General features: G+C 53.9%; 1 protein-coding gene across 1 annotated transcript; it reads left to right on the forward strand.

Moving 5' to 3' along the window:
* Positions 1–326: 326 nt before the first annotated feature.
* On the forward strand, positions 327–8,739 carry TRIB1 (tribbles pseudokinase 1). The gene is given in 3 exon segments (NM_001313808.1): positions 327–1,376; positions 3,364–3,656; positions 6,291–8,739. Coding segments are annotated over 3 exon segments (1,119 nt in total). The 5' UTR covers positions 327–1,016; the 3' UTR covers positions 6,757–8,739.
* Positions 8,740–16,079: the final 7,340 nt, after the last annotated feature.

Here is a 16,079-nt window from a genome sequence, read left to right on the forward strand (position 1 = left end):
CTCCGCCCCCTCCCGGCTGGGGGAGCCGCGCCGCCGGCCTGCGGGAGGGCGCGCGCCGCCTCCGGCCCGTCCCAGCCCGTCCCAGCCCGTCCCAGCCCGGCGCACCACCTGCGCCCACCTGCGTCCCACCTGCGTCCAGCCCGTCCCAGCCCGTCCCAGCCTGCGTCCCAGCCCGTCCCAGCCCGGCGCACCACCTGCGCCGGAGCGCGCGCAACCCCGAGCATCCCCGGCCTCCCGGCCGCCCCCGGTGCCCCCGCCGCCGCGGCCCCGCCTCCTCTCCCCGCCCCCCGGCCCCCGCCTCCTCCCTCCGCGTCGGTGACTGCTCGCCGGGCGGCGGGGCCCGAGTCGTCGCAGCCACCTCATTGCTCAACCCGGCTTCCAACTGTTTACACGGCCCGGCCTGTGAGTGTGTGTGTGTATACAGCGTGAGTCACCGAGAGGCGGAGGAGGTGGAGGAAAAGGAGAAGGAGGAGTGCACTGGCCGGGATCGCTGCGGCGCACACACTCGCTCGCTCACTCACGCTCAGCCGCTCGCTCACTCGCACGCCGGGAGCCCCGGGGCGCGCAGGACCCCGAGCGCCGCGGGAAAGTTGCTCGGGCTTCCTCTCCGGGACCCCGCGCTCGGGAAGGGCATCGGCCCCGCGGCTCCGCCGAGCCTGCGGAATCCTGCCCTCGCGGCTCGGGACGTCCGCAACACCCGGCGCCGCCGCCGCCGCCGCCGCCGCCGCCGCCGCCGCCTCCGCCTCCGGGACTGTCGGCGGCCTCGGCAACAATAGCGGCGGCCGCCCCCGGCCAGGCGCCCCGAGCCGCCGCCCGCCGAGGTCCCGGGACCGCAGCCGGCCTCTGCCTCCCGCCCCCGGACGCGCGGCCGGCGTGCTTCCCGCGTGCAGCGCCAGCTCCCGGGAGCCGCTGCTGCCTGCCCCGGGGGGCCGAGCCGAGCTCCGTCCGCAAAGCCCACCCCGCCGGCTGGAGGAGGTCGCGGCGCCCGCGCCGAGCCCGGCCCGGCCCGGGACGGGATGCGGGTCGGTCCCGTGCGCTCGGCCATGAGCGGCGCCTCGCAGCCCCGCGGCCCGGCCCTGCTGCTCCCGGCCGCCCGGGGCGCCCCGGCCAAACGCCTGCTGGACGCGGACGACGCGGCGGCCGTGGCGGCCAAGTGCCCGCGCCTCTCCGAGTGCTCGAGCCCCCCGGACTACCTCAGCCCCCCCGGCTCGCCCTGCAGCCCGCAGCCGCCGCCCGCCGTTCCGGGAGCCGGCGGCGGCTGCGGGAGCGCGCCGGGGCCCAGCCGCATCGCCGACTACCTGCTGCTGCCGCTGGCGGAGCGCGAGCATGTGTCCCGGGCGCTGTGCATCCACACCGGCCGCGAGCTGCGCTGCAAGGTAGGCGCCCGGGGGGGCGGGGGCGCGGGGGCCCGCCCAGGTGCTCGGGGTCTCGCCCGCCGGCGCCGGGGGCCTCCGGGGCCACCTGCGGCGACTTGAGCGTGGCAGCGGGCTCTGGGCCAGCTTCGTCCGCCCCTTGGGGGATTTCGGCTGGAGAGGCGCGGCGGGGGCTCGGCGGGCAAGAGGAGGCGCGGTGGGTGCTCAGAGGCCGTGCCTCCGTGACCTGCCCTTAGCGCCCGGCGTAGCGCCCGGCGTCCCAAATAAGTTGTGGGATTGACATGGATCCCAGGGCCCAGCCATTCCCCTGCTCTCGTTCCCCCGGCTTCCCCCGCCCCCCGTCCTGGAAGGACGCCCTGCAGTGGGTGTCCTCCGCGGAGCTCGGAGCAGCCGGCAGCTGTTGCCGGGGCTGCGAGGCACCTGGGCCGGGCTGTGGGTGGTGAGGGGGGCGGGGGGCAGGTGGGAAGACCGTGCCGGGCTCGGGTCTTGGGGATCCCGGCCCCAGCCCGCGCCGGGAGGAGAACCCCGTCCTCCGCAGGGAGCGGTCTGAGGTGGGCTCCCCGGCGGCCCGGGGCCTTCGCCCGGCGCAGAAATGTTGGGAAGCCCACACCGGCTAGGAACCCTCGCTGCCGCCCAGCTCTCTCTTTTCCGGCCCGCGGTTTTTCTTTTGAACATGAGAGATTCCGTTCCGGGGCAGATAGGGCTCCTAGGAGCAGGATCCTCCGCGTGCACCCCCGGCCCCGACGTCCCCCACGAGCCTCGGGGCTGCTCCTTTTCAAGCGAGAGACGGGGTCACCCCTCCGTTAAAGTGGCTCTCGGGTTTTCCGCAACTCACCTGAACTCCACCCGCCTCCCCCTCCCTAGGCTCGCTGCTGCCACCTACTGTCCGACGGGAATGAAATTTCCAAGGCGGGCTCCAGCCCGGTGCACGGGGAGGGGGAATCCTTTCTTCCCGGGCGCTGGGGCGCCGGGGCTCAGAGCGGTTTGGGGAAGATGGGGGGTGGGGGGGGGGGGGGGGGGGGCGGAGCGGCTCAGAGATTCATCTAGCCGGGGCCGGGGCAGCCAGGCCTCAGAGGTGGGGTGGGTCTGGCCATTGTGCAACCCCTTCCAGTTCCTCTGAGCAGATAATAGCTGAATCCAGATGGTGACAGCCCATGTGTCACCGTTTCCAGTTGAGTCTAGGATATGAGTAACCGGACTAAACAAAAGGCCCTTAAAGAGACCAGCTAGCTTCTGAGAGGAGAGACTACCCATTTCCCTGGTGAAGGTGGAGGGTGGGAGCTCTGTGCCCCCCACCCCCCCACCTCGGGGTGGGGTGGTGCTGGAGATAAACAAACAAATGTAAAAACCATACAGAACATCCCATATCCTGTGCTAATTTTAACTCAAGGCCGTTTCTACCTGAGTCAGACTGTATAGGCAGGTTGTTTAAGGCTCTGTTGTCACAGTCTTTCTGCGAGTCATCTGTTCCTTCTGACTAATGACAGATCTGCATGTTCCCCAGCCCCTGCTTCCACTCGGAGGCTGCAGAGTCACCACATTCTGTGCTCTCTGTGGTGAGAGCTTTGGGTCTGCAGGGGGTCATGCATTTTCAGCTCCTGGAGATCCCGGGAGGGGTGGGGGGGTGGGGCTTCCTGCAGCTACTTGCAGCAGCCCCCACCTGCAAACAAGGAAGGGCCACATAGGGTGCGAGCTTTAGGGCTCAGCCCCCGTGAAAGGAGGCGACATATATAGAAGACAGCTCTTTTAAACCATCCGTAGAGTAACCCAGTGGGCATCTGCTAGCCAGAGCCCTCTATGTTGCTGGTTTGGGGTGTTAGAGGCAGCTGAGGCTTCTTGCATAAGGTGTGGGGTGGTGGTGGTGGTGCAGAGATAAATGAAGGGAGCCGTACTGTCAACCCAAGGCCGAAGGCCGAGAGCTGCAGTCCGGCATTCAGGAGGCAGCCTCTGCTTTTCTAGCTTCCTAAATGGGGTCACCGTCTCTCTGCAGGTGTTTCCTATTAAACACTACCAGGACAAAATCAGGCCTTACATCCAGCTGCCGTCACACAGGAACATCACTGGCATTGTGGAAGTGATCCTTGGGGAAACCAAGGCCTATGTCTTCTTTGAGAAGGACTTTGGGGACATGCACTCCTATGTGCGAAGCCGGAAGAGGCTGCGGGAAGAGGAGGCTGCCCGGCTCTTCAAGCAGATTGTTTCCGCCGTTGCCCACTGCCATCAGTCGGCCATCGTGCTCGGGGACCTGAAACTTAGGAAATTCGTCTTCTCCACGGAGGAGAGGTGAGCAGCCTTCGCAGCTCCTCCTGTGGCCTTGCGGGGCAGGTTAAGCGGTTAGGTACAGAGTGTTGGTTCGCATCAGAGCCAAGGGCTCGGTTGTCCCAGAATGAGTATTTAGAAAGGCCGCTCCCCAGGAGCCACGGCCAAGGATGGCTTATTCTGCACTGTCGTGGATGTGGCCCCGGGACACCTTGGTGCTTCTTTCTGTGGGATGTCACATGATGACAGGATGCCCTCCCCACTTCCACTCCAGGATCAAGTTTATCCCCATTGTTATCAGAAAGGTCAGTTCTTCTCGGGTAACAGATGGTCAGTCCGGCCTCACCGCATTGACTCCTAAAGGAAGTTTTCAAATCCTGGCTTCTACCAAGCGGGGAGCTTTTTAATTTTTTTTTTTTTTTTGTACCTAAAAAGTATGACAGAGCTAAACTGTTGGATTAGCCCTATTCTGCTCTCCTCCTTTGTACCCTACTCCTGTTCCACTTTGGGCTGGCCCCCAGTACTGCTCTTCACATTCTCTGATGACTTTTCAGACCTCTTGTTTGGATACATCTTGAGAAAGTAGCCACATTGAATAATAAATGGATGTTGGCTGGAATTGGTTCCTAAATATAGATGGTGACTTTCCCTCATAAAGGACAAGATGAGCTTGATAAGAGAATAACGAGACGCTAGGATTCAGAGTTGAGGTTTCAGGCAAGGGAATTCAGGAAGCCGCGGGGAATAGACCTTACTTGACTTTAAGAGGTGGGCCGGATCTCTTCTGGAAAGATAAGGAGGGAAAAACCCCCTGTAGAATTGTGGAGGGGTGTGTATTATTTTGTTGCAGTTATTTGTGTGTGTGTGGGGGGGCTGCCCCCAGCTGTGCATTTTTACCCTTGCCTCCAGATCCGTAGGAAAGAGTACAGGGTTGAGTTGCCATAAAGCATAGCTTTATATCTGACCTTGCAAAACTTATTGGAACATAACCGATTAGCAAAGAAAAGCAAAGTATTTGCAATGGAGAAGTTTCCAATTCCTGGAACATGCTCCTTTGATATGTTGATGTATTTTCTGAAACATGCCTTACACACCTCCTTTACTAGCTTTTGAAATCCGCATTGCACAGGCGAATGTCATGTGCACGGGGTTTGGCAACCCGAGGGTTAAGCAATGGCAGGCTGACGCTAGCCGGGGAACCAGCACAGGTGCAGGGTTTTAGTACTACAGCAGCCAATCAGGGGCAGACAGTGTGGGTTGAGTCATATTTTCCGTTTACAGAACCAATGGGTATTTTACATAACGACGGGGAGGTCAGGCTGAGGACATACGAAGTTAGCACATGTATACTACACTCCAGGGAACAGGAAGGCAGGAAGAAAAAAAAAAAAAAACACAACCAGACCTTTGAGAGGAAAAGAAATTGACCCATTAGCCAGCACCAAATGTTTGCCTTTGACTTCACAACAAGTGACTTACTGAAACAGGGCTATTTCAGAGAAGCAGGGAGGGGCACGGTCTGCCACCAGATGATAGAGGTTCCCCACAAGGCTCTGGGCTTTGGGGGACCCATGACCTATGGGTAGGTGCGTCTGAATAAGGAGGCACCTGCAGCTTCAGAAGAGAGCCTCTGCCTAAAGATTTTTTTCAGAGCCCCATATAGAAGATAAGCCCCCCCATGAAGGAGATAAACCCCCCATGAAGGAGATAAACCCCCCCCCATGTAGAAGATAACCCCCCATGTAGGAGATAACCCCCCCATGTAGGGGATAAAACCCCCCATGTAGAAGATAAACCCTCTATGTAGAAGATAAACCCCCCCATGTAGGAGATAGCCCCCCATGTGGAAGATAAACCTCCACAAAGAAGAAATAGGTTCAGGTGTCGATGTGCCATCCGTGGGTACGGATGTTCGGAGGCCCCGCATCCTTCAAATCCACCAGCCACTTCTGATTGCCCGTATAACCTCCAGGTCCCGGCTAAGTGTTCTTTGCAATGAAACACCCCAATAAATGTAATTAACATTCCTGGCACCTTTCCCGTCACGGTTATCGTGCCCTGGGCTCAGGTAGACAGAGTTCCCTGTGTGTGTCTATCACGCAGGCGTGAGCAGGAGTGCTGACAACGTGAGCATGATAGCCTTGACTCTGGGCCTCGTGTTCTGTAATGCGGAAGGGGGGCCCATGTAGCCCCAGCAGTCAGTGGCACGAGAAGAAGATGGGCCTGTAGGATGCTCAGCTCCCCCCCCCCCCCCACCGCCCCAGAAGGAGGGATATACTGTTCTTCCCTGACAGCTTCTGTATAAAAATGTCAGCATTCCCCTGAGACAAGCTCCCACTTCTGCAATGTGAACTTTGTAAGTTGTGTAACCCTATTAGGATATCTCTTCTAAGCTCTAGCCTAATGAATAGTATTTGGGGCTTTGCATCATACCCTCCGCCCCAGGCGCTCTTGATACTTTGCGAATGTTTATTGCAGTTTGTATTGGTTTGTGAAATCCTGAGTCCTGGGTGGTTGCAGGGCCCTGCTTAGTGGATGAAGGGGTAAATGGCATTCCTTGGGCCTTTGCTTTTAGTGCCTGTGGGTGCTGTTATAGAGGAGGCTTTGTTTTTTCATAGCAGCCGATCTGGAAGTAATAGCTTGTTTCCTCTCCTGCAGAAGCCAGCTCAGACTGGAAAGTCTAGAAGACACACACATAATCAAGGGGGAAGACGATGCTCTGTCAGACAAGCACGGCTGCCCGGCCTACGTGAGCCCTGAGATTCTGAACACCACGGGGACCTACTCCGGAAAGGCGGCAGACGTTTGGAGCCTAGGGGTGATGCTCTACACCCTTTTGGTGGGACGATACCCCTTCCATGACTCAGATCCCAGTGCCCTCTTCTCCAAAATCCGACGTGGACAGTTCTGCATTCCTGACCACATTTCCCCCAAAGCCAGGTGCCTCATTCGCAGCCTCCTGAGACGGGAGCCCTCCGAGAGACTCACTGCCCCGGAGATCTTACTCCATCCCTGGTTTGAGTCTGTCTTGGAACCTGGATACGTTGACTCAGAAATGGGAACTTCAGACCAGATTGTTCCAGACTACCAAGAGGACAGTGACATTAGTTCCTTCTTCTGCTAATCCCCAAACCTCAGAAACCTCATAATTCTCACACATGGCATTTCCATTTCTAAAGATGGACAGGCCTTTCGGCGTGGTGCCAACCAGATACGTGATGGCGTAAAGCTGGTAGCTGCTGAACTCGACGTGGCACCCCCTCTTACCTGTTGTGACGAGTGACTGTATTGATCTGAGCAGCACACATTCGGATCGATCGGCCGCCCTGCAAAGTCGTTTCCCTTCTCAACGAACCCTGGCCGGCTGTCTCGAACCCTGGCCCGCTGTCTCGCTGTCAGATGGGGCGGGGCGGGGGTGGGGGTTCCTGCATCTTCAGGGGTGGCAAAGAGTATGGATATCCTACAGCGTGTGGCCAAGTGAAATGGACGTGAACATTTTAAAGGGAGAGGAAGTGAGTCGCACAGTGGCGTTTTGGGCAATAACCATATTTTAACAGGGTGACAAATCACGTTGGCCAATAAACCTGCCATCTTTGACCTTGTCTCTGGGAGCTAGACTGTCGCTCCCCCGGCTTCTCTCTTGGAAAGTTCTTGGTTTGGTTTGGTTTAATACGCACCCTTCCTTCACACTCACCTCTCCCAGTGACCCTGCGCCCCCGTCGTCGTCGGAGCGGACTTTTTGAGGAGCAGAGGAGCCTGCACCACGAACCCAGACGCTCTCCTCCATTTCCTGCCAAGACCTCATTTGCACTAATGCCTTCCTTCTGACCTTGAAACGGCTCCTTCTCTGCTCTCCAAGCACTTACCAGCTAACCGTGGAGAAGTATCACAAAAGATTTGAACTCCTGGCTGTTTCAGAAACTCTGAGCTCAGACTGAGGGACTTGGAGATTGTTTAAAGTCAATTTGAGCACTTGGAAACCGTTAGCTCTGTTGGGTCAGCAGTTTACCCTTTGTTCCCAAGACCATCTCAGGGTGGAACATTCTGTCTAGGAGGAGAAAGATAAGGAGAGGCCCTCCACGCCTCTCCCGAGAGTGAATGTCAAACATCTCTGTGCTTTAAGAGAAAGTGAATTTTGGATAGGCTTAGATGATTCTCAGACCCACTTCCAGGATTGTACTTTAACCCCTCATGGGTATGGTCTGCCTCTGGCATTTGTGTGTGCGGCTGCATTTTGCATGATGGGTTGTTCGTATTTCAAATTTGGCGTGGTTTACGAATACATCTCTATGATCGACATCTAGAGTGAAAGGGCCCCAAATCTTTAAAGTCGGGAGAGACTTTAATGTAGTCCAACCTTTGTCCTCTTTCTGCCACCTCCCAAAGCAGAAATCCTCCCCGGCCCCTCCTCCCTTCAGCCTCCTTCAGGTGGGAATGCAGCACCTGCTTGAATGCTTCCAGAGATGGGGAGCTCACTACCTACAAAAGCTAGAGCTTAACAGAGAAAACCAACTCGCATTAAAATCCAAGAACCCATGAAATACCAGTAAGTGTCTCAGTACTGAAATCAGGTGGTTAAACGGGTAAACCAAACATACTGTATTTTGAACAATGGCACAAAAAAGCAGGCAGTCATCTTTTAAGGGCTACGCCTAGGCAAACAACTAACATGCATTGTGAGAATGCTGTGTATACCTCACGTACTGTGTACTTTGTATATATATTTTACCTTTTATACCTATTGTCCGATACTACGTTTTTGTCGTTTTGGCTCTGAGGCTTGTTTTGTTGTCTGTGTCTGTCTGAATAACCTGCGTGTCTAAAGCCACGTGAAATGTGAATGATTATCGGCAATATGACCTTGACAGAATCATGGGACTCGGAGAAGAGGGAGGACAGAGGCCCTCTGTCATATTCAACGCGCTCGTGGTTGCTCGACTGTTGTATCTGTGATACATTACCCGGCGGAGGACTCCTGGGCTGGCTGGGGCTTCTGCCGGGAAAGCTCGAAACACTAGATCCTTCCTGTACATGTGTATATACGTGAACAGTGAGACGACCGTTTCTGACTTGTAGAGAAATTTTAATAAATCTGGTTTCGTAAATAGGCGCAGTGAATTTCTTCGGAGTCCAGTCTGCCTCTGCCTTGTGCCGTCTCATGTGGGGGATGCAAAGGTCCCCGGCCTCCGGGTTTGGAATATCACAGGGAAACCCAGAAGCAAACATGATGTTGATGATGATGATGATGATGATGATGATGATGATTATGTATGACCTTTGGAAGGGTTGAGCCCATTCACTTTTTTCCACTGAAGTGGGCAAATTCATTCTGATGGGTGAAGCCAGCTTGGTGAAATGAGGTTGGTGAGGGCTGCAGGTTGGTGCAAAGCTGAGAAACATGTGGAGAGAAGCAATGGAACAAACCCTCCAGCTCTGGGTCTTTTTTAGGTCAGGGACCCTTGAGAATTTGATGAAAGCTATGGCCACTTAGAATAGGGGACTCAGGCAAATCCCACAGAATTTTGTTACAGTTAGAAGTCTGCATGTGTCCCTGAGGGCATCCGGGGCTTCCTGCTGAGAATGAGGTTCCCCCACCCTCCCCACCCTGTGTTAGATTTAATTAAAAAGGCTAATTGAGGCATTTCCTTCTGTCCCTGTAAGTGGAAATAAAGGAAGGAAAAACTAAAGCGACATTATTTTGAATCACAAAGGTAAAGAGAAAGCAAGGATTTTGATATAATTAGGTTTATAGCTTCACGGTTACATCAGAATCTATTCTAAGCCAAGTAAATTAGCATCGAGAGTGATTTTAAAAAAACCCTTTACATTGTCAAGTGTAACGAATATACAGAAAAATGCACAGAAGAGTGTTCAGCTCTGAATTTTCACAAAGCCAACCCTGGAAGGCACTGGCATGACCAGCAGCAGGATCCAGAATGCAAAACACTGCCAGGATCCCGGGACCGGCCTCGGGTCCCTTCCCGGCCCTGTCTGACACCCCCTCCGAGGGTCACTCCCGTGGGGGAGAATTTTAACTCCTTTTCACGGTAAAAATTAGAATGGAATAAATCAACTCTGGGTTTAAATGAAGAGGCAGACAGAAGTCCCAGATGACACAACTGCCTTTTTCTAGGACTCAGGCTGAGGTCACCCAGGAAAGCAGACCTATGACACCAAAGTAAATTGCAACTCAGGCCTTGTGACCCAGGACTTTAAAAGAAATGGAAAAAAGCACATCAGAAGCAGCTGGGTGGGTGGGGGTGGGTGGGGGTGGGGGTGGGGATGGTCAAAATGCCGGAGCAGCTTAGAAACCGGGGAAGCTGGGGGTTGGTCTAGGGTCATCCCACGAATAGAACTCTTAAGGCCCGAAGTTCCTGGGACCTCAGAATATGCAATGTCGTGTCCCCTTGTTCCAACGCATCTGGGCGAGGCTCCACGTAACTCCTTGGGCATACTGAAGGCTAATACTTTGGACTTCACTGAGCTTTTTAATCTAAGGATTTCAAAACACTTTGCAAGCAATTAAGGTTACAACACCTCTTAGTACTGTTGTTACATGCACCAAATGGAGAGAGATATGGGTCAGGATTGGCTGGGATGGCATGTGATGCCACAGATACATAAATGTAATCTCTTCCAAGGTAGGAGCAAATCTGGGGCAATTTCACCCAGTTACATTCTAGAAGTTTGGAACGAGGGTGTGTGAGCCTTTGGCTGGAAAGTTGATCGCTTCTATTTCCCGTTGTGTCCTCAACCTATTTGTCATTGGAGTAAATCATGCAAGTAATACCTCGATAACCTTGTATTCATAGCATACTTTCTAGAAGTTTTACTCTTTCCCTCCCCGCTCCCCCTCTTCTCTTCAGAGCAGCTGAGTGAATCTGGCAAGCCAGATATTATTTGCTCCATTTTGTAGATGAGAAAACGGAGTCGCAGGTGTCTTTCAGTAGCTACTCAGGGGTAAGCTGCTTGGAGCTGGGACTTGAACTCGGGTCTTTAGACTCCTTGCTCGGTGTTGTCTTTTGTGTCTGCACACTGCAGCACAAAGGCTTCCGGCAGATGGTGATTGGAGAAGGTGGTTTGAGATAAATACAAACACTGAGCCTTTGTCCCAGTTAACCTCTTAGAAAAGACCCAGTACCTCAGTCATAAAGGTGGGAGCATTACGCAAGATGAGAGAGAGAGAGACGACTGAATAAACACCGTGCCCCCACCATGTGCCAGGCACCACAGACCCTTGGGAAACGGTTGAACCCAGCTAGCAGTCCTAGCTGCATGGGGTCAGGGACTGTGATAGTAGTACTCACCCCCTGGTTCCCCAGCACCCTGCACAGTGCTTACCACAAGGAGGGCGTCCAGTGCCAACATGGATGGATGGATGGATGGATGGATGGATGGATGGGTGGATGGATGGATGGATGGGTGGATGCGTGGATGGGTGGGTGGATGGGTGGATGGATGGATGGGTGGGTGGGTGGATGGGTGGATGGGTGGATGGATGGATGGGTGGGTGGGTGGATGGGTGGATGGGTGGATGGATGGATGGGTGGGTGGGTAGATGTCTTCCAGCAGCTCAGAGAGCCACAAGCAAGAAAACAGAAAGCTTGTGACGGAGGTCTCTGCCACCGTGGTTCTTATTCATCTTTCAACGGGAGTCATATTCCTTGATGGATTTCTTCTTCGGTCCCTTCCGCTGCCGTTCTGGGAAAACAGCATGATGCTGCGATTCTGTGCAAATAAGTCCCATAGCCATCTTCCTCGGACTGACCGTGCGTGGGGCTAGTCTTGTGCTTCCTTTTAAAACAGCGCAGCACGCTGCATGGGTTCCTTGTCTAATTCCATCCTGGGCAAAGAGGGGCATTGCGGGAATGAAGATTATGGAATCGGCTGGTCAACAGGCCTTTGGCTGGGAAAAAGAAAGCAAGGGTTTAGTGAATCACCACACCCCCAAAAAAGAGAAGAACAGGATGTCATTATCAACTGCGCCGAGCCGCCCCTAGCAGGTTTTCTGTAATGACCCCAACTACAGTCAAGGACTTAGCAGTTCCTAGAAGAGGTACAAGGGCAGGATGTAGCCAACACCCCACCTCGGTCTTCCTGGAGGTGTTATGGCACGGACCTCATTCTATCTTCTCAGCATCCCTGCGAGGTGGGTGATTTGTTCCCATTGAACAGATGTGGCTGCTGAGGCCCAGACACTGGACTGTCCGCCCAAGGGCCCGCAGTGAGTGGGGAGAGGGGCGGACTCCAACACCGGCCTGGTAACTGCAGGTCTTGGTCCGGTCCTGTCCTGTGCTTGGCAGATTGGGTCTGGTGCGCTAGACCAGCGACACAGTGTCTTCTTTTTGGAGCTGGCATTTTGCTGGGACAGTTTTTTGCCGGAAAGTATCAAGTGTGCTGGGTTAGTCCCAGTTCCAGGCTATGGTTTCTACCAGCTGAGATGTATCAACAGAGGGCTCGGGGTACACTGCGAGCCAGGTGGAGTGCGTCCCATGAATTAGCGAAGGATTACCTCCCGCACCCCTATAAAGGAGTATGGCCATTCTCCCCTTTTGACAGACGGGGAGCTGAGCTGGAGGTTCAGAGAAGGTAAGGGATTGGCCCAAAGTCACACAGCACAGCTTTCATTTGCTAATTAACACACCCAGAGCCCTTAAGGCCTATTGTCCTTTTGTTTTTAGAACTGGGAGGGCACTTTTTAAACTTTCTAAACTCTTTATTTAGTCTTAAATGCTGTGTGGTATCCTGGAACAGGAAAAAAAAAGATGTTAATGGGAAAATGAGTGAAAGCTAAACACGGTCTGGCGTTTAATTGATAATAATGTGCCAGTGTGGGTTTCTTCCGTTGTGACAAATTTACCACGGAAATGCAGGGTGGCAACATTGGAGCAAACTTGACTGAGGAACTCTGTACTATCTTGGCAACTTTTTCTGTGAATCTAAAATTATTCCAAAATTATAAGCCTATTTTTTAAAGATTTTATTTATAATAAAATAAAATCTTTATTAAAGATTAAATCTTTAATAAAATCTTTACTTATTTATTCATGAGAGACAGAGGCAGAGGCAGAAGCAGGCTTCCTGCGGGGAGCCCCATGTGGGACTCGATCCCAGGACCCCAGGATCACGACCTGAGCCCAAGGCAGATGCTCAACCGCTGAGCCATCCAGATGCCCCCAAATTACAAGCTTATTAATAAAACATTAAGCCCATGCTGCCCCCACTTTCAGCCAGGGGAAATCAAGGCTGAGACCTGGAAGCCACAGGCAGAGAGCAGCAAGGACACTGGGGACCCAGCCTCCCCAGGCCCTGCTGCTTGGGGTGCTGGCTGGCTGTGCTGTGTGTGACCTTCCAGAATGTGTCTAGAGCAGAATGAGGTGAATGTGAGCTGTTTCCATGGAACAGGTCAGAGACTTTTCTTGCCATGGGACTTGACATTTTGAAAAAAAAAAATCAATGTCTAGGTCTGACCTTTAGACCAAGTGACTACACAAGTGTCTCTGTCCGTTTCCTCATCTGGTCGTGGCTCTGGGTCAGCCAGCCACGGAGCCAGTCTGGGGCTGGGCCCGTCCACCTTGAACTTGAATTGCACACCTCATTAGCTCGAGGACGGCGGGAGCCAGTCGGGGGATTATCCGTGCAAGGGAGGCTTGCCCTCTGTTGGAAGAGGAAGGCCCGTGGGGCTCGGGGCTCCGGGACGCTCCAGACACATTTCTCATCCAGGCCCTGAGTCCAGAGGGTGTCTGGTGGCTGGGAGGTGAGGACCCAGTGGACCGGCTCCCTGCCTCCCCCTGAGACGGTTCCTCACTCTGTGCCCTGCACCCCTGGGCAGGTGCCGCAGGCCGGCAAGCAGCTTAGCCCAGTGTCACCCCCCATGTGACAGATGGGGAAGCCACCCTGGGGAAGGAGAAAGGACAGCCCCTTCACAGTTGAGGCTGGTCTTGTATCTGGAAACTTCTTTCTCCATAGCCCGTTTAGGGTTGGTTTCCTGAGTTCCTGCCAATGAGCATCTTTCTTACTTCTTCGCTGGGGAAGTGAATCTGTAGATGACATTTCCCCGGCAGCCCCCCAACACTCAGGATTTCTCAGACACATTGTTCCATGGCCGGTGCCTGCTGCAAACACAGAAAAGGAAAAAAAAAAAAAAAAAAAAAGGAAAGGAAAAATGTACAGAGGATGTAGTGTTTGCCCAACCCTGCTGTTGCGCTTTATAAGCACCTGCCCAATTTCATTCTTAGGACAACTCTGTGGGGCAGACATTCTAATTTGTCCCATCTTAGAGGTGAGTACGTGAAAGCCCAGAGAGGTTAAGTAACTTGCTCAAGGGCACACAGGTAGTGAATGGGATTTGAACATGAGGAGCCTCACTCTAAAGAATATGTCTTTAACATGTGGGTGACCCGCTGCCCCTGTTTTGGCAGGGGTCAATATTTTATTTATATTTTGTTCCTTTTATATTTTATTCTCACCATGAAAGTCCAGGCATGCCGGTGTGCCCTGCCCTCCCTTGAGGGAAAATGCTTTGCTTTTGACACTTAAAAGTTTGAACTTCAGGGTTAGAGGGACCTGGGAGCAAATCCTAGCTCTGTAGCTAATCAGCTTTAGGAAGGAGACAAGTCACCTGACCTCTCCCTGCCTCGGTTGTAGCAACAACGGAAATAGCACTGGGAACACGTCCTCCAAAAGCTGTGGCAGTGAAGGTTCTGGGAAGTAACGCGTGTCCAGGGCCAGCCCCAAGGTGCCACACAGCTGGCTTGAAAGTCAGGCAAAATCACTTCGAAGTGGAAAGAACCCAGGCGGGGACGTCAGACAGACCTGGATTTGGATCCCAGCCTAGCTACTTATTTGCTCTGTGACCTTCAGCAAATTGCAAAACCTCTCTGACCCAGAATTTCCTCATCCATAAAATGGTACATAACAATAAGTGTTTTGCAGAGCTGCAGATCTGCAGGCAGGCTTGGTGATAAATCACACCAAGGAGCTGGTCTGGGATTGCAGTCAGAGATTACAGTGTTCCTCTTGTCATTCTTAAGCACTTCCTCCTCCCTCCTTTGTCTTCCCTGCTCTTTCCCTTCTGGTTTGCATGCTGGCCAAAGTCAGAGTGTTGACTGTTCTGAGGGAACAGCTTGAAGGGGAGGGTCAATGGCTGGGAACAGGGCCCAGGGGGTCAGCCTTCCCACCACCTCCTACCTGGGAACCTGCTGATGTTGACCCTAGTACCCTAGTCAATTCAGGAGCAAGCAGTCTGACTTCTCTGACCTTGTCCAGAAACTCACCCTGGGTGGGGTGCTGGGGGTGGGGTTAGGGGGCAGGGTGGTAGGGGGTGGGGGGTACATGACTTGCAATGGCCACTTTGCAGATACTGCCTTGATTCCCAAAACAGAAGTCTCACTGGGATCCCACAAGGAGAGATAGGATTAAAAAAATTAACACATGGCCAGTTTCTGCTGAAACAAGGGGGAGCCTATCGGGTGGCAAGGAGAGGAGCCTGGAGTCACAGAGGCCCAGGGTTTAACGTGTGGCCCGAGGACTTAACCCCGGTCCCAGCCTCAGTTACCTTGTTTGAGAAATGGGTTTAGTAAGAATTCTCAATTCCTGAGACTGTGTCGTTGAAATGAGATCTTTCCTGTCAAGCATTTCCCTGACATATACAAAATACTCAACAAATGTTGGCTGCCGATAATCGGTGTCCAAGATGGTCAAAAGTGGTAAGTCAGTCCGTCAGAAGAATGTACTAAACAGTGCTTCCCATGACTGGGCGTGGAGGACCCCGTGAAGATACAGATTCTGTTCCTTGGGGCTGGAGCGGGGCCTGAGAATCTGCATTTCCGACCAGTCTCAGGTGGAGTCTATGCTGCTAGCTCACCAACCACAATCAGGGGAGCATGGGGTTGAAACCCATTTGCAAATGGAGACCTGTTAGGGCTCAGGTAAGATGAGCCAATTTCTGAAAGCGGGTCCAATTTGGGGTAAATCTGGGCAAAGGGGGGTGGAAAGAAAGTACTAGTTAACAGCTGCTCGGCATTGAGTGTGTTGAATGAATTATCCTTGGGATCATCACAGCATCGCTGAGGGATGGTCTTGTGTCCACCGTACAGGAGGGGGAACTGGCACTCGTCCAGTGTGCGAAGTCCCCAAAAGATGGGACTGAGATCTGGCCTTGCGTCTGATTGCCTCCAATCCATCACCGAACCTGTCTCTCTGTACCTCAGAGGTAAAGACAGGAGCCTGAGAACACAGCCGAGACAATCCTACACAAGCCACGTCCTCCCTCTCGACCTCAGTTTCCCTGTTGGCAGAGAGTGGCCTGGGCGTAAATGACCCCTAGCCCTACCCCTCCCCTCCGCCCTACCTCCTGTTGGAAGAGTTTATCTGTCCGTGGGTGCTCCAGTCTTGCTCAGCATTCCCTTGGCTGCGTCCCCATTTCTCTTCCTAACTTGGTGCTAA

This window comes from Canis lupus, chromosome 13, assembly GCF_011100685.1.
Source record: "Canis lupus familiaris isolate Mischka breed German Shepherd chromosome 13, alternate assembly UU_Cfam_GSD_1.0, whole genome shotgun sequence".
Taxonomy (NCBI): domain Eukaryota; kingdom Metazoa; phylum Chordata; class Mammalia; order Carnivora; family Canidae; genus Canis; species Canis lupus.